Genomic DNA, 20543 nt, shown 5'->3' with positions numbered 1-20543 from the left:
ACGCACACACACACACACACACACACACACACACACACACACGAGGACTGTGGCATCTTCCCATCCAATAGTGTTTCATCTTAACTCAGGCTGAGTCATGAAACAGAGGGAAAGCCAAAAGCAGGGAAGGTGGCCTTGGTTCTGTTTAGTGCTGTCTCAGGATCAGGATCGGCTTTGCAAGCTACTCTGGTTTGCGGAGACTCCCCAGAAACGCGCTGCGGAGTAACCCTGTGGGTTGCAGTTGCCATTGAGGCCGGTGGGAGACTTAGCCCAGCGTGGAGCGGGTAGGGCCTATGCTGCCTCCCCACGTTTCTGCCCTTGACCTCTCTCCTCCTGTCTCTTCATCAGAGATGGCCACAGAAGCCCAGCCCGGGACCCCAGGATGACCCTTGCCTGCAGAGACAGCCTACAGAACGGGCACACGAGCGACTCCTCCAGTGGAGAGTCCAGCGGTGGGCCGGGGCCGAGGCCAAGGCGGGGCCCCTCGCCGTCGCACGTGCGCTTTGAGGATGAGTCCGCCCGCGAAGCCGAGTGCCGCTACCTGGAGCGGCTGCAGCAGCGCCAGCGCCGGGTGCTGAGCACTGTGCTGCAGGCGGCGGACCAGGGCCCCCTGCGCTCCAAGCCCGACCTCGCTGACTACATCAACGGGGCCCCCCGGCTCCGGGACTCGGGGCAGGGGGCATTCCACCGGCTTGTGAGCAGCCTGGACCGCAGGGGCCCCCCGGCGGCGCCCGCACTGGGCAGCGAGAGGAGGTGCCAGGCCTGCGGCAGCTGTATAAACAACCCGTGGCCCACCCAGGGGAAGGCGCCCCCAAACCTCAGCGCCCTCCAGGAGCCCCAGTCTGCCCATGGGATGGAGGGGTTGCTGGGTGGTCTGAGCTCCCCACTCCGGCTCCTTCCTGCAGAGGCCGGGCTCCACACAGAATGGATCCGGGAAACGCACATCGGAGACACCGTGTACCCTGCAGACGTGCACTCTGCCCTGGACAGCACGACCACCTCGGACAGCTGCAGGACCGACAGTGAAGAGGCGGGGACCTCTCAGGCCGGCGAGGCGTGTGGGCGGACCCGAGGTAGCAGCCCGAGACTGCGGCTGCGGGGCTCCAGGCCTCGAGGACACAGGTGGCCCAAGGCGGCTGACAAGGAGCTGCCTTGGGGCCTCCAGGCCCGGCAACACCTGCCTGGGGCTGATGATGTGGAGCTGGGAAATGAGGTGAAGGAGGATAGAGGACACGCGGCTGGGGGGACTCTGCTTTTGAGAGAAGATGCTGTCCCTAAGCCTCCCGGCCTGGAGTTGAAGCGGGCGTCCCTGGGACCCCAGTGGCAGCCTGGACCAGGGCTGGGAAGTCACCAGTCTCACTCTTTGGATTCTCGGACTCCATGCAGGACAGCCTATGCGACCACCTCCCCCATGACGCCCGAATCATCGGGGCGGGGCGGCCAGGCCCAGGTTACAAGAAGCCACGAGTCCCTGGAGGTTGTCTCTCCTTCCTCCCTGCAACAGAGCCCTGTAGAGCCTTCTGCCCCGCACCAAGCCCAGCAGCCAACAGCTTCCTTTTGCCCTGAAGGCTGGGCGCCAACCCCTCCCCCTTCAAGGAAAACCACCTCGCCCACATCTCACAGGAAGGCAGCCCTGGCTGGATTGCGCAGGCTGAGTGACCAGGGAGAGCCTGTGGGTATCCCCCAGCCTCCTTCAACAAGTGCAGTTCTCAGGACCTGTGAGCTGTCCCCATCACAGACCCAGCCCAGCTGCCCTCAGGTCAGGCACCCACTGCTGGCCCTGTCCACCAACAACTGCAACAACAGCGCACCTCGGGGGCTGCAGGAGCCCTATGGGGGAGCCATCCACGAGGGTAGGGTGGAGAGGGGCCCCCGCAGCCGGGAGCCGGAGCCACCCCTGGAGAACAGCAGAGATGGTAAGGGGCTGCCGCTGGTTCCTGCCCAGCCCAGGCCTGGTGTGGTTCTAGAGCAGAGGCTCAGACCCGACCTGTGACGCCCAGGCCTTCAGAGTCATTCCCTTCTATCTCAATAGTCAGATGGCAGTGTCACACTAACTACCCCAGCAGCCGCTCTGAAGTGTCAGGGTGCTGGTGGTGGCTGGATATGGAGAATTCACCACCAGCCTGGAGGCCGACTAAGCAACTCCCTCCCGGGAGAGGCCGAACCACGGGGAAGGCAGTGAAGACTTCCTCTTCCTGCTGAGAACCCCGAGGTGTGGGCAGAAGCTCCAAGCTCCGTGGCTGCTGGAGGCCTGGGCTTTAAGGGATTTATTCCCAACAGAGCAGGAAGAGGGAGCAGCTCCAGGATTTACTATCTGCTTAGAGCAGTAGGTGCCCACTAATGACATGGCAGAGGCCCTGCCCCTTCAGCATCATTGTTACATTTAATTAATTCACTCATTCATTCCTTCAGTATTGGCTGAGCACCTATGTGCCAGGCACCGTACTAGGCACTGTGGCGGATGCATATGTGAATACATCAGCAGGAGTCCTGCCCTTGAGGCATTCTGTGGCTAGGCAGACACACTGTCCAGAGGATCTGGTGACCAGGGAAACAGGGCTCCTAGACGGTGTGCTCTCTGGTACCAGACCCTCCCTGACCCCTGGGCCTGTTGACAGGCCAGTAGGTTTCAGCAGGCAAGGCCGCTGAAGGGTGTGGGTCTCACCACTTTGCCTTGGCAGGGGTCCTCACACTGTGGGAGAATCCCATAGCTTGGCAGCTCAGGCCTTATCCTCAGTGTTGTGATCCCAGGTGACCAACTCTGCCGATCACTTTTAGGCAGAGATAACAGGCGCACTCCACACATTTTTGCTTTAATATGCCCATGGCTCTGACAGTCCTGGGGCTGGGATGGCTCAAGAGGGATCCAGGGCTTGGCAACAGAGTGGAGATGACAGACCTTATTGAAGATGTGGATGCAAAGTCCCCTCCACTGCACAGGGACAAACAGACTCGGTCCCTCTCCCTCCCTTGCTTACACAAACTGGCCTGTTTCTGGGCTCCCTTCCTCCCTGTGCTGAGTGGCAGGTTCCTTCTCTGGTGGGCTCTAGGCAGGCCATGGGCTTTCCCTGAACCACTTCCTGCAGGGCTTCCTTTCTGAGACCTGCTGACCTCTCTGGGCAGCCTGGGCCTTCACCTCAGAGCTTGGAGCAGAGCGAGTGAGGCCCTGGGTGAGTCCCTCAATCCCTCAGCCTGCCAGCTTCCTCCTCGGTAAAGTGAGGACAATGACGAGCTCACCCCTGTGAGCTCACCCCTGGAGAGGATTCCATTCTTTGCCTAGCACATAAAAGATCTCCAGAAATGATGGCTACTTTAAAGCTCTTAGAAATCATAACTGACAAGATTGTGGGGTTTGTCCCAGGAATACAAAAATGTCCCCTGTTCCCACTGTGTCCCTTAATATGTGGAAGGGGCATAGCTTATCAGAGTCAACCCTTTCATTTAACACACAGTGACTATTTACTGTGGACCAGATGCTGCGCTGGGTGACGAGGTTACCCCAGTCAACAAGACTCAGTCCCTGTCCTTGAATAGTTTCCAGCCTAGAGGATGCTCATGAGGGGTCCTCAGCCCTGGTCATCTAAGAGGCCACCCCACCTTCCCTCACTGCTTCCCAGGTCTCTCCACTGCTCTGGGACTCTGCCTCTTCAGCTCCTCACACCCTCCCCCTGTCGTTGGAAATGTCCCTTTCCCCAACAGGACCTGTGGGATGAGCCAGCCTGACTCAGGTGGGATGCTGTGCTTGTTTCAGGAGGATCCCAGGGCTTTCCCGGCTCAGCAGATGTTGACACCATCAACTCCACAGGCATCACCCTCTCCCTGTTCTCAGAGGACCCAGAGTTCAGCCAGGAATCAGAGGGAAGCCTGCAGAGGACAGAGTCCGGATCTGGAGGACAGGTGCTGTTGAAGTGAGTGACCGGAGAAAGAGCCCAGACTGCAGAAGCGGGTGGGAATGGGGGCTCTGGGAGGGGCAGAGACCCCCTGAAGTGCTGGCATGACCCACCGCACTGCTCCTAGTCCTCAGAGGATCCCTAGACTATGAGCAAGCCTGGCAGCCCTACCACTCCTCTCCCAGAGCCATTTAGACTGATGCACCTGATCATTCATTCATGGACCATCCATTGAATGGCCTCTAGCTGCAGATGCTGTGCCGGTTCCTGGGGCAAAGCTAGCAGGGCCCTAACCCCGGGGGGAGCCCCCAGGATGGGGTTACCTGTCTGAGAGGCTTGCTTCTGCTCTGCGCTTGGAATTAACCAGATGTTGAGGAAACAGAGCCCAGCAGTCACATTTCCCTTTTCTCCTTCAACTGGTGGGGGAGCAGGGTCCAAGTCCTGGCCCTGGGGACGTCCTTGGCTTGCCTCAAAACCTTGGTGAGCCCGGAGCTCTGGCCAGGGCCTTCTCTTCCCTGTGGCACACTGTGCCTGGTGGCCACAGGCAGCTCCAAGCCTGAAAAGGCACCCGGAGCCAGCTCTCCATCTCCGGCCCCATCTGCTCTCTAGAACTCCAGAGCTGCATGCCCAGTTTCTCCTGGACATCTCCACTAGGGGGTCTGATACACCCCTCAAACCAAAAGCGCAACAACTGCCTCCCCGATGGCCCCTTCCTGGCAAACACGTCACCATCTGTCGGCACAGTGCTCAGGCCCACATCAGGGAGTCTGGGGCTGCTCCCTCCTCCTTCTCTCCCACTGTAGCCCTCTGCGAGTCCTTGTCAGCTCCGGAATCCCGTCTACCGCCACTTCTCCTGGCCTGGACTTGTGGCCTCTTTGCTGTACAACTCCAGTAGCCCCTACCTGCTCTCCGCCTTCACACTTGCCCACACAAGAGTCAAGGGTCGCTTTTTAAAACCTTGGTTAAATGGTGTCATTCTCCTACTGAAAACCCTGCAATGGTTTTTCCCTGCATTTGGAATAGACTTCACACCCTGGCTGTGGCTGGCCTTCCTCTGTGGAATCCACCTTGTCTGCCTGTCTGACCTCATCTCATCCTGCCTCTTCCCCTTCTCATCACGTACGCCCGAGCCTCACGGCCTGCCCCTTCCTGTTCTGAAACACAGAGAGCTCTTCCTGCCCAGGGCGGCAGCACCAGCTGTTCCCCGCACCGGGACTACTCACCTCCAGCAGTGGCAGCCCTGGCTCCTTCTTGTCACTCAGCTCTCAGTTTAAAGCTCCTCTTCTCAGAAAGACCTTCCCCACCACTCCATTTTAAAGGACGCCTGGTCAGTCTCTGCTTCACCCACATGGGACAGGTCTCCTTTGTCTTCCTGGTCTGCTGTTCATAAGCTCCTGAGAGTAAGCACCTTGCTTGTCTTGCATACACACACCCCAGGGCCTAGAAAAGGCTGCCACATACTAGGCCATCAGGAAATATTGAATGAATGGGCCAGGCGCAGTGGCTCATACCTATAATCCCAGCACTTTGGGAGGACAAGGTGGATGGATCACTTAAGGTCAGGAGTTTGAGACCAGCCTAGCCAACTTGGTGAAACCCCATCTCTATTAAAAATACAAAAATTATCTGGGCATGGTGGCATGCACCTGTAATCCCGGCTACTTGGGAGGCTGAGGTAGGAGGATCGCTTGAGCCTGGAGGTCAAGGCTGCAATGAGCTGTGATTACACCACTGCACTCAGCCTGGGCAACAGAATGAGACTCCATCTCAAAAAAGAAAAAACAAATTGAATGAACGACTGTGTGGGCACTTAGTGGAGTGTTATGGGAAGGGGCTTGCCTGCGCTATTCTCACCAAAAGCTACCCAAGCCGAGCATCTGGCAGAAGTCCACTCGGCCTTTTTTTTTTTTTTTTTTTTTTTTTTTTTTTGAGATAGGGTCTCACTCTGTTGCCCAGGCTGAGTGCAGTGGTAATCACAGCTCACTACAGCCTTGACCTGCAGGCTCAAGCGATCCTCCTGCCTCTGTCTCTTGAGTAGCTGGGACCACAGACGGTAGCCACCACATTAGCCTTCTACTTGGCCTTTCTTTCTGCAGACTGGTTGTCAGTTCCTGGCCCCAAATGTGTCAGAGGCATTGGTGCTGGCCCATCTGTGGCCTTTGAGATGGCCCCAGGGCACAGCCGGCCCTCACCTCCCTCCCAGCCCTCCCCTGCTTCTCACATCCACCCTTGTGTTTCAGAGCATCAGCAGGAGCTGGCACAGGACCCGGCTCCCCCTCGGCTGCCCCTTCGGACCAGAACAACAAAAGGAGCAGCAGCATTGCCTCCACCTTGGGGCTGAAAAAGCTCTTCTCAGCCCTGAGCCAGAGTTCCCGGCCCAAGCTGGGCAAGTCCCGCAGCTACAGCGTGGAGCAGCTGCAGCCCGCTGCGCCCCACCTGGTGTCACACTCCAGGGCCCCATCATTACAATCCCTGCACTCGGTGAGTCCTGGGGCCCCAGCCCAGGGAGTGAAGCCAGAGGCAGCGCAGCCACCATCAGAATGAAAGGTTTCCATGGAAGGAGGGAGAAGGTGCTGAGGATGCCTCCCAAGGAGCCCATGGTAGAGAAAGGGAAGTTGCTGGCATCCCCACGGTTGACCCATGAGACTCGGGTTTGCCTGGACACAGGGTGGATGGGCAGCATCTCACATTGCTGTTCCCTGCCAGCTGCCCAGGCCTGGGCTCACTCTAGACTCCACCCTCTCCCTCAGCTTTGCCACCTCAGCCAAGTCCCAGAGAGTTGACAGCCTGGTGGTTCTGGAACCTTCTCCATGGCCAGAGTGACTCTGAGCCCAGGCACAGATCACTTCCCTCGTGGATTCCCTCAACAGCCCCTTGACTGGCCTCCTTGCCATGGTCCTGCATGTGGCTTCCGGAGTGGTCCTTCTGATATGCAAATCTGGCCATGCCACCCCCTTGCTGAACATGTGTCATTGGTTCCTTACCACCTTCAAGATAAAGTGCAGACCACTCAGCATGGCCAGAGGGTTTCTGGGATCTGTCTGCTTTCATCCCTCCTCATTCTTTTAACATGCTTGACCGCGGTTGCGGTTGACCGTCTTGCAGTTCTGTCGGCAGATCACTCAGTGTCTTGACTTTGAACCGTCAGCTGGGCTCTTTCTCCCACCTTCCCCACCTGGGACCGCCTGCTCCTCTGTCCCTACTGCAGGCACACACCCCTCAGGGAGCTGCTTCCAACCCTGCCTCAGGCCAAACTGGGCATCCCTCCTTTGTGGAACTTGAGGCATCATGTTGAGTTGAGTTTTGTCTCTCAGCCCTCACTGGAGTGTGAGTTGTTGGAGGGAACACCGCAGTGAGTGGGTAGGAAGTGCAGGGCAGCCGGCTCAGGTGCTCCTTCCCAGCACACTGGACACCCTTCTGTTCCAGGAAGTTCCCGCTAGTCTGTTTCTCCTAATTCTCTGGAGGGAAGCAGATGAGAGTGGTTTGGGTCGCTGGCGCCTTTCATTTCCAAGGCTGCAGGCGGGAAGAGGATGTGGACTGAATGAAGGTCCCATTGACCGTCTTCCACCAAAGACACTTCGAGGCACGTGGCCGGTGCTCAACAAATATTTGCAGGTTGAATGAATAGAAGGCAAAGAAACAGTGGCAGAGATTGAAGCTCGGGGGAATCAGCAGTGGTGACTTGTGCTCCAGGAACTCACTGTTCTCATGAAGTTAGATTTGTCCAAAACATATCTGAGCCATCCAGACTTACTGTCCTCAGGACTTCTATCTCTGTAAACCCCTCAAGGGAAAAACCACCCCGGTCAATGTCATAGAGAGCCTGGAACCTTCTCCATGGCCCAAGTGACTCTGAACCCAGGCACAGATCGCTTCCCACGTGGATTCCCTCAACAGCCCCTTGATAGGCAATCTGAGCTGAGTGGACAGAGATAGGAAATAGACTGGGCAAGAAGGAGTAGGAGGCAGAGCAGGGAGGATGAGCAGCAGAGAGACATTTTCAAAAAATTAAAGACGACAGACATTTTCAAGAAAATAAAAAAGAAGATAAAGGAAGGATCTGTCTCGCCCCACAGTATTTGTGACAGTCTTCAGGTTAAAATACTTGCTGTTGGTGTGTGGTGCTGCCAAGAGTGTGTTTGCTGGGAGGCTTAGTGGTTTTTGGTTTTTTGTTAAGATGGAGTCTCGCTCTGTTGCCCAGGCTGGAGTGCAGTGGTGCAATCTCTGCTCACTGCAACCTCGACCTCCCAGGTTCGAGCAATTTTCCTGCCTCAGACTCCTGAGTAGCTGAGATTACAGGTGCACGCCACCACACCCAGCTAATTTTTGTATTTTTAGTAGAGAGGGGGTTTCACCATGTTGGATAGGCTGGTCTCAAACTCCTGACCTCAGGTGATCCACCTGCCTTGGCCTCCCAAAGTGCTGGGATTACAGGCAAGAGCCACTGTGCCCAGCCATATATATACCACATTTTCTTTATCCACTTGTTGGTTGATGGGCACTTAGGCTGGTTCCATATCTTTGCAATTGCAAATTGTGCTGCTTTATACATGTGCACACACCCTGCAGCACAATTTGCAATTGCAAAGATATGGAACCAAACTTTTTCTTTTTAATGACTTCTTTTCCTTTGGTAGATACTCAGTCGTGGGACTGTAGGTTTGAATGGTAGATCTTTTTTTTTTTTTTTTTTTTAGACAGGTCTTGCTCTGTCACTCAGGCTGGAGTGCAGCAGGTGATCTCGGCTCACTGCAACCTCTGCCTCCTGGGTTCCAGCGATTCTCCTGCGTCAGCCTCCTGAGTAGCTAGGATTATAGGCACCAGCCACCACGCCTGGCTAATTTTTGTATTTTTGGTAGAGATGGGGTTTTGCCATGTTGGCTGGGCTGGTCTCAAACTCCTGACCCCAGGTGATCCACCTGCCTTGGTCTCCCAAAGTGCTGGGACTATAGGTGTGAAACACCGTGACCAGCTGGGGGTTTGCTTTTATTTTGTCCTGCCGTGGCTCCTGCCCACCCTGGCTGCTCCCAAGTTCTCTAGTGGGCTGGGGCCCTTCCCCGTAAGCCTTGGAGCCTGCATCTAGAAGGTTCTCCTTCCTTCTTATCCCCCTTCTCCCCCAGGAAACTCCTGCCTATCCTTCAAGGCAGAGTTCAACATGACTTCTCCCAGGAAGCCTTCTTGAACTCAGGTTTGAGGTCAGGCCCCCTCTGAAGCTTCTTGATTCCACGCCTGCCTTCTTTAGAGCACTCCTTAGTCTATTCAGGCTGGTATAACGAAATCCCCAAAGCTGGTAGCTTTCAGGCAACAGAGATTTATTTCTCACAGTTCTCTGGTGGCTGGAAGTCCAAGATCAAGTCTCTGGCAGATTTGGTGTCTGGTGAGGCCCAGCTTCTTCATAGGTGGCTTTCTTTTCACTGCAACCTCATGTAGTGAGGGCACTAATCCCATTCCTGAGCACTCTGCCCAAATGACCTAATCACCCTCAAAAGCCCCACCCTTGGTGATTAGGTTTCAACCTGTGACTCTGTGGAGGGAATACAGACATTCAGACCACAGCAGCAAGGATTCCAAATGTAACCAATAATGTGGGTGATATTTGTTTCAAAGACTGCTTTTCCCTGCCTCAGCCTCCCTGGCCCCTTCATTTCTCAGACTGCAGGAGGGAAGAGGATGCAGGATGAATGGAAGCCCCACTGACTGTCTCCCCGACCTTCAGAATTGCTTCCTCATCGGGTCATTTTCTAGAACACAGTTCTGATCTTGTCACTTGTATTAGCATCACTCAGCAGCTCCTTACAGGGCACATCAGGACCTTCCAGGTCTGGTCCGTGGCTCCAGGCCACAACTTGTACCGCCTGCCACTCAGACCATGCATATGCTCCAGAATGACTGCGCTTTCTCACATCTCTCCATGCCTTAGATAAAACATTTTCCTCTGCTGGGTACAATCCTACCTCTCTCCTCGTCTAGAGAGCTCTTGCTTCGAGTGTCAGCACCTTCAGTGTCCCAAACCCCCCGAGCCAGAGTCCCTCTCCGCCACACGACACATCATCTGTCTTTCTCTCTCTCTCTCTTTTTTTTTTTTGAGATGAGTGTGGCTCTGTCGCCCAAGCTGGAGTGCAGTGATGCGATCTCAGCTCATGCAACCTCTGCCTTCCAGGCTCAAGTCTCTCTCCTGCCTCAGCTTCCCAAGTAACTGGGATTACAGTCGCCCGCCACCACGCCTGGCTAATTTTTGTAATTTTAGTGGAGACGAGGTTTCACCATGTTGGCTAGGCTGGTCTCAAACTCCTGATCTCAGGTGATCCAACCGCCTCAGCCTCCCAGAGTTCTGGGATTACAGGTGTGAGCCACTGCGCCCGGTACACACTATCTCCTTTTAATGTGTACAGGAGCCTTTTAACTTACTTGTGCTCAGACCTGCCCCCATCACTTTGTGAACGCCTTGAAGGATCTCTTGTCTATCTTTTTATCCACAATATTTTAAGGTACAAAATTCAATTTACATTTTCGAATGAAAGTGATCATAAAAGACATAATAAAGAATCACAAAACAGCATCTAGAATTTTAACTCTAACGTGGTATTACTCTATAACAAACTGACTCTCATTTCTTCCTTAATGAGTACATTAGATTTTCTTAATCGATGAGGTGATTAGTATAGCACTACAGTTGTCATTTCAGCTAGAAAACAAAACAAAAAATCCCTTGACTCCCCAGATGGCCTATGTAGACCCATCTCCTTGAGTAAAGTCATGGTGGCTCCCGTGGAATTCCTGGAAGCAATGATAAAAGCTTGTGCTGTCACTTTCTTACAGGGCCTTCAGGTTCATGGTGGGGGCCAAGTCCTCTGTCATCGCCACCCTGGTGGCTTTTCTCACCTGCAATACTGGCCCTTTCCCATCAGGTGTCACCCTGTCACCAGCGTCGGAAAGCTGCCTCTTTCCAGAACCTCCATTCTCTGCTGAGCGGCAAGGGGGACCGGTCCAGCCTCTACCTGGTAGCGGGGCCAGGGGACCACAGTGCAGCTGGCAGGTAAGAGTGGGCACACACGGTTTGGAGGACAAACTCATTAGAGAATGGCCAGTGGAGCCAAAAGCTTCACTCCTCCCTGCCTTGGCGTCATGGCTCTGAGCAGTGTCCCTTGAGAAAGCAAGGCCTCCCTCCAGCACATCTGATATGTGGAGACAAGGCTGCCACCAGAGTCTCAGCACCTCAGTGCCCTGCAACGACCCTCAGTGCACTGTGCTCTGAGAAGGCCTGCTGGATCAGGTGGAGTTGGCTGGTTTGATTCCACTGTCCCTCTGATGTCCAACAACATCTTGAAATCAGAACGTTTAGAGACTGTTCTTAGCCCAGCTAAAGATCCAAATAAACACGTAGAGACAGAGACCCCCAAAGAGGCATGTGACCCGTGACTTGCTTGGATAAAGCCCACCCTGTCTGGTGAGGCCCTGCAGGCGGGCTGCTCTTCCCTAGGGCTTCATGGACGCCCTTCAGGGTGTATGTCAGATCCTGGAAATGTGACATAAAATTATGCCTTTTCTCAGATTCATACAGAGGTCTCTGTATCTCCCCAAATTTGAAACCACTGCTTTGGGAGGGTGGGCTTTCTAATTCCAAGCAGGCCCTGCACAGCGGTGGAAACCCACCAGTTCTGGCCCTAGCAGGCTCTTTTTGCTGGTTGAGGTCAGCGGAACCCCAGTCTCCTATGCCAGACTCTTAATTAAGTCTGTGAGGTATCAGTCATCTGTAAGCCAGAGAAGAGCTGCGCCCAGTGCCCCCTGCCTTTTGCCCTCACTGTACCTCTGGTTCCCTCACAGGCCGGCCAGGGCTTCACCACGGCGTGCCCTCAGTGTGGAGGATGTGGGTGCTCCCAGCCTGGCTCGCACGGTGGGCCGCCTGGTGGAGGTGTTCCCAGATGGCACCAGCCAGCTACAGCTGCAGCGCTCCCCGGGGGGCACTTTCGGCTTCTGCGTGGCCTCTGGGAATGGGCGCCCGGACTCAGGTATGCCCTCTCCCCTTCCTCAGCCCCATGGCCGGGGGCGGCCTTAGCAAACCACAGCAGAGCCTTCTGGCTGTGGTCAGAGGCTTTTCTGGTCCTTGGCTAAGCGGGGGAGCTCCGGGAATTCAGAAAGCCTCTGACCACAGGACTAGGCTTCTCCGCCCAGAGGCTCTTTCTGCATTGTCTGGGGCTGCCCAGGAGTCTGTGCCTGCAGAGCCTTTGCCCTGGGCAACTGCAGCTGAGGAAGAAGCTGTGGCTGGTGAGGAGTGTGCAGGACAAGGGAGCGTTTGCAGGTTTGACTCCACTGTCCCCCTGCTGTCTGATGACATCTTGAAATTAGAATCTTAGGCCGCAAGAGGTGGCTCACACCTGTAATCCCAGCACTTTTGGAGGCTGGGGCGGGCAGATCACCTGAGGCCAGGAGTTTGAGACCAGCCTGGCCAACATGGTGAAACCCTGTCTCTACTAAAAGTACAAAATTAGCCAGGCGTGGTGGTGCATGCCTGCAATCCCAGCTACTGTGGAGGCTGAGGCAGGAGAATCACTCGAATCCAGGAGGTGGAGGCTGCAGTGAGCCGAGATCACACCATTGCACTCTAGCCTGTGCAATAAGAGCAAAACACTGCCTCAAACAAACAAAAGAAAGAAAGAAATTAGAATCTTGAAGGCCATCTTTGCAGAGAAGAGCCAGAGAGAAACTGTCTGTGCCTGCCGTTCTCAGCAGTCCCTTTGATGTGGCTGCTGTGTTGAAATAATTCCTTTCCTCCGGCTGCGGAGTGTGTCTGGGCACATACTGCCTGTCTGTCTCTGCACCCCGTTCCTCCCTCAGGCCTGTGCCCGAGGATTCAGATGAATCCTGGCTGCAGGCCTCTGGCTGGGGTGTGTTCTGGGTCTCGATTCAACCCAGGCAAGGGCAGGGAGGAGTCCTGGAGATCATTTTGCACTCTGGCCAGTTCTCAGTTCCGCCCCATCCATGAGTCTTTCAGGGCAATGTGGCGTGCCAAGGCCCACGTTCAAGGTCTGTGGTCCAGAATGCATCTCAGGGCAAGGGCCCATGAAAGACTCCCCAGAGGAGAAGGGAAGGAAGACAAGTATGCAGGGATGGGGAAGAAGAGGAGGGGAAGGAAGGAGAGAGAAAGGGAGAGACAGATACGGAAAGGCACGTGCAGAAGCCTGCTACAGCTGGGCTCTGCTGATGGGGGGTTGAGTCCCAGGCTTTGATCTCCTAGGTCAATGCTGTTTAGCCTGGAAAAAAATCTGCCTGCTGCCACATTTGCAGACTGCAGCATGAGTTCTCATGTCTCTTCCATCATGCATTGTTTCAGCAAATATATACTAAGCACCTACTATTTGTTATAGATATGGGGTATACAGCAGTAAATGCAACAGACCCAACTTCCTGTCCTCATGGATATACTACCCAGTGAACAGCTAGACCGTATCTATAAAACGTGTACTTTCGTTATGTGTAATGTGCTACATATGTCAGATGGTGAAAATAAAGTTCTGAGAAACATACAGATAAAGCAGGTGTGGCAGATGCTGGTGCAGACAGGAGTGTGGGGAGGCTTTTCTGAGAAGATGATACTTGAGCAGGGGCGTGGATGGGGCGAGGGAGGAGCCCATGGGTGTCTGGGGGAAGAGTATTCCAGCAGGTGGAACAGCAAGTGTGAAGCCCTGGTGGAGGGGTGGCTTGGCCTGTGAGGACTGCAAGGAGGCCAGGCTGGACAGTGCAGAGAGGGCGAGGGGTCGGGAGGAGCAGAGCTTGGAAAGACAAGGCTGTGCCACTGTAAGGGGCTTTGGCTTTCTGCCAAGTGAAATGGGAGCCACTAGAGGCTTGGAGCGGAGCACTGAGACCCTCTGATGTACACTTTTAGCAGGGTGAGAATATACCCCAGTGGGACATAGGTGGAGCCAGGGAGCCCCACGTGAAAGCTATTTCAGCAGTCCAGGACAGAGATGGTGGTGCCTGAGCTGGGAATGGCTGTGGAGATGGGGAGAGAGGTGAGGAGCTGGACTCTGGTTGATTTGACTATTTGCTGATGAGCTGGACATGCATGTGAGGGGAAGAGGACAGGTCTCTCCCCACTCTGGAGCTCAGGAAGGTAAAACGTCTGTCCTCACGGGCCTTCCCGTAGCCTCCTCTCCTGTTAGGCGAGCAGGACAGGCCCCTGGGCAGGCGGCATAGAGGCAGAGGTGGCCAATGCAGCATGTTTGTGCTCCAGCACCTCTGCTGGCTGTGTGACCTTGAGCAGGCGATATCCCAGCTGAGCCTCAGTTCCCTAATCTGTGAAATGAGGATGACAAACCTACCTAGAAGAGTCATAAGGAGCATTCAAGAAGGCACACAGGAGAAAAGGCCTAGCATTTTCTCTCCTTCCCTTCAGAAAGAAAAAGTCTGTTTGGGGAAGAGAAGCGCAGACAGGGACCAGGGTGATCCGCACTCACCTGTCATTGTGAGTGCACAACAGGGCTTATACCCGGCCCCCAACTCGCCCCAGAGTCCCTGTTGGCTCCCTTGTAGGCAGTGGGAGCCCCTCCCTGTCACCTGTTAAGGAGGTCTGCTGGGCAGGGGTCTCTAGTGACCCAGGGTCCCTGGCCCCCTCGCTGGGTTGGTGCCAGCTTTCCCTGTCCTGCCCAGGCACTCCCTGCTCCTGCTGTCGTCGTATTAGCTTGCTGGCGTTCATATCTGACTCTATATGAGCCTGTGAGAACAGCAGGCTTTGCCTTCTGCTTCTAATTGGATACAACATAAAGATCACACATCCTCAACAAAGGCCATTTCCAGCAGACAATAAATGCCTACGACAGCAGGCTCTCTGTCATATTTGTGTCGTGACTTTCAGGTTGTGAAATCTACCCGTCTCCCCAAAATGGCAGGAGTGACGTCAGTGCCTGGCCTGGCTCTGGCTGCATTCTTTCAGGGTTTATCATTATTCCCCACCTGCAACAACTGCTGCACATCAGACACTTCTCTGGGTTTACCCCAGGGGCCCCTTCTTACCTGCCCCTCCCCGCGCCACCAACTCGTAAACAGGGAGGACAAGCAGTAAAAGCTCCAGCTAGAGGAGGTAAAAGACAAGGCTGACGAAAACGCCCTGTGCAGCCAGGATGGCAGACGTACTGTCAGGGGAGACAGCCCAGCAGAAAAGGCTCAGCTTGGCCAAGAAGCAACAAAAGGGATTCCACACCTCAGCCCGGGGAGGGGGAATGTACACCAAGATTAGATTTGCTAAATTCAGAGCCCCAAACCTTCAGGTACCACAGTGAAGGAGGAGGTATCAGTGCTTTTGCAAACCCACATTTCAGAGGCAGGCTTTAAAATGCCTGACTTCTGTCAGGGCCAGAGGCTGGGCTGCCCAAAGCCCCTCCAGGGCTGGGGGGACCCGAGAGACGGCTTTCCACCAGTCCAAGATGCGGTGAGCAGTGTCAAGCCAGAGACTGAGGTACAGACCTGCCGCCCTTTTGGGCCCCTGCTGAGAACCTGATTCGAGAAGGAAGTGGAGACGGTAACGTGTGGGCAGTGGCCTCATGCTTTTGAAATGCAGAGTGAGCCGAGCTGGGCTGGGAACAGCGAGGGTGCCAAGGCTGCACTGAGCGGCCTGGTGAATTCTGCCAGTGCTGGCGGCCGCGCCAGGTGCGTGCCCTGCAGTCCTCCAGCAAACTTGGCTTGTGTCTCAGCCTGTGTGTGCACCCGGCACAGAGCATGGGCATCAGGGGCTCCAGCCTGCGCTGGGAGAGCTGGCACCTCACTTTCCCTCCCAGGTGGGAGCAGCTGGAGGGGAATTTGAAAATGTTTCCAGCTGTGGTTGAGGCCAGGGGAGGCCTCCTCAGCTGGATGCTTCCCAGAGAGGCCAGGGGAGCTAACCCAGCCAGCCCGAGCCCCCCAGGGCCTGCCCACTGACGGGGCTCCCCGAGAGCCGGAGCCTGGGAAAGCAGCAGAGAAGCTGGTTCCCCAAGGCTGGCTCTTGGCACTTCCTAGACCCAGGCAGGGCCTCTTTGGGGTGGGCAGGAGGGGCATGTGCAGAAGAGGGGTGGTGCTTGGGCTGGGAATGGCTGTGGATATGGGAGAGGGGAGAGCGGTTGGATTCTGGTTGATTTGTTTGCTGATGAGCTGGACGTGCGTGTGAGGGGAAGAGGACAGGTCTCTCCCCACTCTGGAGCTCAGGAAGGCAAAACGTCTGTCCTCACAGGCCTTCCCGTAGCCTCCTCTCCTGTTAGGCGAGCAGGACAGGGCCCCCTCGACAGGCAGTGTGGAGGCAGAGGCCTCCACTGGAGGTGGGGCCACCGGAGCTTTAAAATACGTGGCTAGAATTTTTTGCCCAGATGCTTCCCCATCCCAACTGAGGAACCATGTCTGAGTAAGACTGAGGCCAGGGTCAGTCCTTGGCAACAGAGCACAGCAGACCAGGCTTGGATGTAGCTCAGCCACTTTCAGTCTTCTGACAATACCCTCCCACCACCCCGGCCTTCACGCTGGGCCTGGGCGACCTGAGGGCAGCAACTGGATCACAGTGCCAGGCACCGAGTAGGTATGGTTCTTAATTCTTAAAAAGTATTTTCCTCCCTATTCTATAAGAAAAGCTCATCTCAGAAAAAGATCAGCTCACTCACAGTCGGGTATAAATGAGTAACAGCAGCTTAACATTATTTGCACTAGGAGCATTTCCACGTTAAAAGCGGAGACAGAGGAATGGAGTTAGACATGGAGGAGGCGCAGTGTATCTGTGCCTAAAGCCAGTTGTAGTTGTGAAGTACCCTGTAATGAGCACCACTTCCCTGTGCCACACAAACAGCCCCTCACTGATATGATCAGCACGCCAGAGACGCACAGCTTCAGTTTGGGTGTCAGTGTGAAATTCTCCCGTTTTCCTTTGCAGGGATCTACGTGCAAGAGATGGCCGACACGAGCACGGCCAAGCTGTACTCGGGGCTGCTGGGGGTGGGCGACGAGATCCTGGAGGTGAACGGGGCCAAGGTGGCGGGGCTGGGCTTGGCTCACATTAAGGAGCTGCTGGCCCACTCAGAGAGCTTGTCAATCCGTGTCCTGAGGCAGAGACCTGTACCACGGTGACCCAGAAGTGCCACTGCCCTCACTGCCACCGCCTCAGAAGCCCTGAGCCACTAAGGGTGGTTGGCCGGGAACGTGCTGCCGAGCTGCCCTGTGCTGGAAACACGGATCCTGCTGGCGTCAACCCCTTGCGCTGTGGCAGGGCTTCTGTGATGCACTGCCTTCGGGAGAGGCAAGGAGCCTGGTTGCCTATGTGTTTTAAGGCCATTCGTGCAGAACTAGAGAAAAAAAAAATGGGTCTCCTTCCATGTCTAAGGGGGTGTCAACATCGACTTGCACCTTTGTTGGCAAGGCGGGGAGGGAGATTCAGTGGACCCTTTGGTTGATGCCTGAGAGGCCCACCTCCTGGTCCCACTCCCCATCAAAGGCTACCCCAGCCTCCAACACTGTGGAACCAAAGAAAGCTCACGTCCATATTGGCCTTGACCCTTCCCCTTTTCATCTATGTTCCTCCCTATTCCCATTCACTGCCTTTGCCCTTTATCCAGAAATGGGCAGTGTCCTGGAGTACCAGCCTTATAGCCATTGACAACATATGCCCAACCAAAATCAGAACGTGTGGTCTGACAGTTTTGTGCCCTTTCTGGGTATGGGAACACCTGGGAGATGTTATCTGGTAGCCAGAATATTAACCATTTCTAAGAAATTTTTTTGTTTGATATAAAGTTGGAAAAAAAAATGAAGACCAATTTCAGGACATGCTACTGTAGTAGCCAGGATCCAGCCAGTAGGACCGGCCAGACCAGCCCCAAGCTGCCCACCTGCTGCCTCTGCCCAGATGGAGGCAGGAGTTGCTGCAGCCGGCCCTGTGCAGCCTCGTCTTAGTTCTCCTGTCCAGCTTGGAGACAGGGCTGCGGCGGTGCCTGGCCATCACACAGCTGCACACTTTCTTCCCAGACCTCCTGGCAGTGCTGTCAGTGGGCAGGTGAGTGGCTGTGGAGAGCGTGGATGGGCCATCTGCCTGGGCCTCAGCACTGCCTGGACGGCTCCTCTTCGGGAGTGGATGGCCATGTGTCAGTCTTAACTTATTAAAAAGCAAGGCTGAAGTTTCTCCCACTCTGAGTTGCTAAATTCTGGGCTGGATACTCACCTGACCTTCACTAGCCATGGGCAGGACCGGGGAGTGGGGGAGGGCATGGGCGCTGGTGGTGGGCATGCCAGAGGAAAGGCCGGGAGGCCCTGAGTTAGGGTGACGGTAGGGTAGATGCAGAAGCCTCCAGACCGTCCTTTAGAGGAAGAGAAGCCTTGGGCAAGTTTTTTCATCAGGAGAGAAGCAGCCAAGGGGCCTTGGCTGGGCACAACTGAGGAGCAGAACAGGAAGTCCAGAGCTGTTTTAGAACTTGCCAGGGTGCCAGCTGTGGTTAGGAAAACAAATCCTGGAAACAAGAAACCCAGCCTCCAGCAGAATTGGGTTTACCTGAGTGTCAGGGCAGCTTTCATCAGGCAAGGGCACTGAAGCAGGCCTGTGGCCCAGGAAGACGGTGGTGGGGGTGGGGAGGCAGTCCTGTGCAGGGTTTGGGATGTGTTCCCCTGCCCAGGGCCTTCGCCCCATGGCTCACAGAATGGGGTATGGGTGTGAAGGAGGAATGCGGCGGCTCTGGCAGGTGAGCAGAGGCGCCAGAAAAACAAGTGCTTGGGGCTTCAGGCTGTGAGAGAGCACCTGCACACCCCAAAGTATAGAAATGACCCCACAGCAAGAAACTACAAGTGTGGGGAGACCCCGGCTCCTCCTGTACCGCAATTCCTAGCCCTAAGATCACAAAAATGGAGACATTTCATGTTGAGAAAAGCTCTGGGGGCCAAAGACAGCTCTGTTTTCCTCTGTATGGCCAGGACAACTTGCCTTCCCAACTGGGAGGAGGTGGAAGGGGTGCACTGGGGCTGGGAGGACGATGTGCAAAGGCCTCAGGCATATCACCCCCGGGCTGGCGACATACTTAGCTCTTAAATAGTCCTGCCAGGTGTGTGCTGCTCATTGTCTTCGGTTTACATAGATGGGGAACAAAGTTCAGCAGCAGTGACAGGGCATCCAATCCTGCCCCTCTGACTTGGGGTCCACGTTTCCCACTGCAGCTGCCTCCCCAAACCAGAAAAGGCTTGGTGCTAGGGGAAGGGTACGAGGCCTCTGGATGGTGACCTAATTCCAAGGAGGCAAAGGCGCTGGCATCCCAGCGCCTCCCTGGGGCAGCCCAATGTGTAGGCCCTGCCTTGTGTGGATGGGAGGGGGCTTTGGTTCCTCCAGCCTCTTGTCTGACCTTCCCCATCTGCCCGCATCTGCCTGCCTGGGGAGCTGCTAACCTTGAAGGCCTGGGGCAGCCCTGCCTCACACGTTGGACCATCAGAATCTTTTTTTTTTGAGACAGGGACTTGCTCTGTTGCCCAGGCTGGGGTGCAGTGGTACAATCTTGGCTCACTGCAACCTCTGCCTCCTCCACCTCCCAGGTTCAAGTGATTCTCCTGCCCCAGCCTCCTGATTAACTGGGACTACAGGCACCCGCCACCATGCCTGGCTAATTTTTAGTAGAGACAAGGTTTCACCATGTTGGCCAGGCTGGTCTCAAACTCCTGACCTCATGTGATCTGCCTGCCCCGGCCTCCCAAAGTGCTAGGATTACAGGCCTGAGCCACGGCACCTGGCCCATCAGAACTTTCTTGCTGAGAACGTATTAACCAGGAGCCAGGCCTAGCACCAGGCAAGAGCTCCCGGATTTAAGAAAGACCCGCAGCCTCAGGGGGTTCCAGCCTAGAGGGAGGTACACGCGCAATACAGCACCGGAGGCCGGGTGTGCTGCAAGAGGAGCTACAGTCCAGTCCACCGTGCGTGTGGACAGCCTGGGGCCGTGATTCGTGGTTGGCCGGGTAGCTGGCGAGGGCGCAGACCAGGCGGGTGAGCCCAAGCAGGACTTTCTAAAACGAATAGGAAGCTACAGCAAGGACCAAGTGGCTCAGGCACAGAAAAGAAACAGCCACGTGCAAAGGTGTGGGGTTTCTGGTGTCTAATGTACATCCATCCCGCGGTTCACAGAAGGCCCTGACACTGGGACTACACGGAGCAGAAAGTGGCACCATCTTTGCCTCAGGTACCTCAATCTCCGTGGGGGTTGGGGGCACTTTCAGAAGTCACTCGGACTCCCCCCACCACTCCCGCCCCGTCGCTGCGGGGTGCCACGGAGGTACCCGGTATTCTGCGAGGGGTGAGGCCTGAGGTCTGTCGCGTGCCCTACAAGCAGGAGACTGACTGTGCCCTCCGCAGCCGCCCCGCGCTCTCCCCGCCCTCAGGCCATCGAGGCAACCTCACAGCGACGCGGGTGCTCGCAAGTCTTCCCGGCCGGGCGGGCGGTCCCTGCGGCCCGGGCATGCAGCGGGCAGCCGCTCGCTCTGCAACCGGCAGGCTCCGCGCCAGCCGCGCCTTCCCGGCCAAGCGGCCGCCTGCAGAGAGTGTTCCCGTCACGCCGGCAGGAGGCGCGGGGCCAGGCAGCTCGGCCTTTGTCCTCTTCCTCCCGCGGGGCCTGGCGCGGGCGGAGGTGAGAGGCGCCGGGTTTGTTGCCCTGCCTGAGGGTCGCCAGGGCCTTCCTG

At 55.8% G+C, this 20543-nt stretch overlaps 1 protein-coding gene across 3 annotated transcripts in view; it reads left to right on the top strand.

Annotated features, from left to right (window-relative positions):
• The window catches only part of KIAA1614 (KIAA1614 ortholog), a 39841-nt gene extending 21823 nt beyond the window's left edge, over positions 1 to 18018 (top strand). For all 3 annotated transcript variants that reach the window (XM_039460262.2, XM_039460261.2, XM_074389549.1), the window contains exons 5-10: positions 349 to 1916; positions 3752 to 3908; positions 6131 to 6371; positions 10799 to 10926; positions 11715 to 11899; positions 16777 to 18018. In XM_039460262.2, coding sequence (XP_039316196.2) covers positions 349 to 1916; positions 3752 to 3908; positions 6131 to 6371; positions 10799 to 10926; positions 11715 to 11899; positions 16777 to 16970 — 2473 coding nt within the window. In that variant the 3' untranslated portion in view covers positions 16971 to 18018. The remainder of the gene's footprint in view (positions 1 to 348; positions 1917 to 3751; positions 3909 to 6130; positions 6372 to 10798; positions 10927 to 11714; positions 11900 to 16776) is intronic.
• The last annotated feature ends 2525 nt before the right edge of the window (positions 18019 to 20543 follow it).

Source organism: Saimiri boliviensis, chromosome 19 (genome assembly GCF_048565385.1).
Source record: "Saimiri boliviensis isolate mSaiBol1 chromosome 19, mSaiBol1.pri, whole genome shotgun sequence".
Taxonomy (NCBI): domain Eukaryota; kingdom Metazoa; phylum Chordata; class Mammalia; order Primates; family Cebidae; genus Saimiri; species Saimiri boliviensis.
The sequence above is the reverse complement of the archived record's forward strand: the minus strand, read 5'-3'. Positions and strand labels throughout refer to the sequence as shown.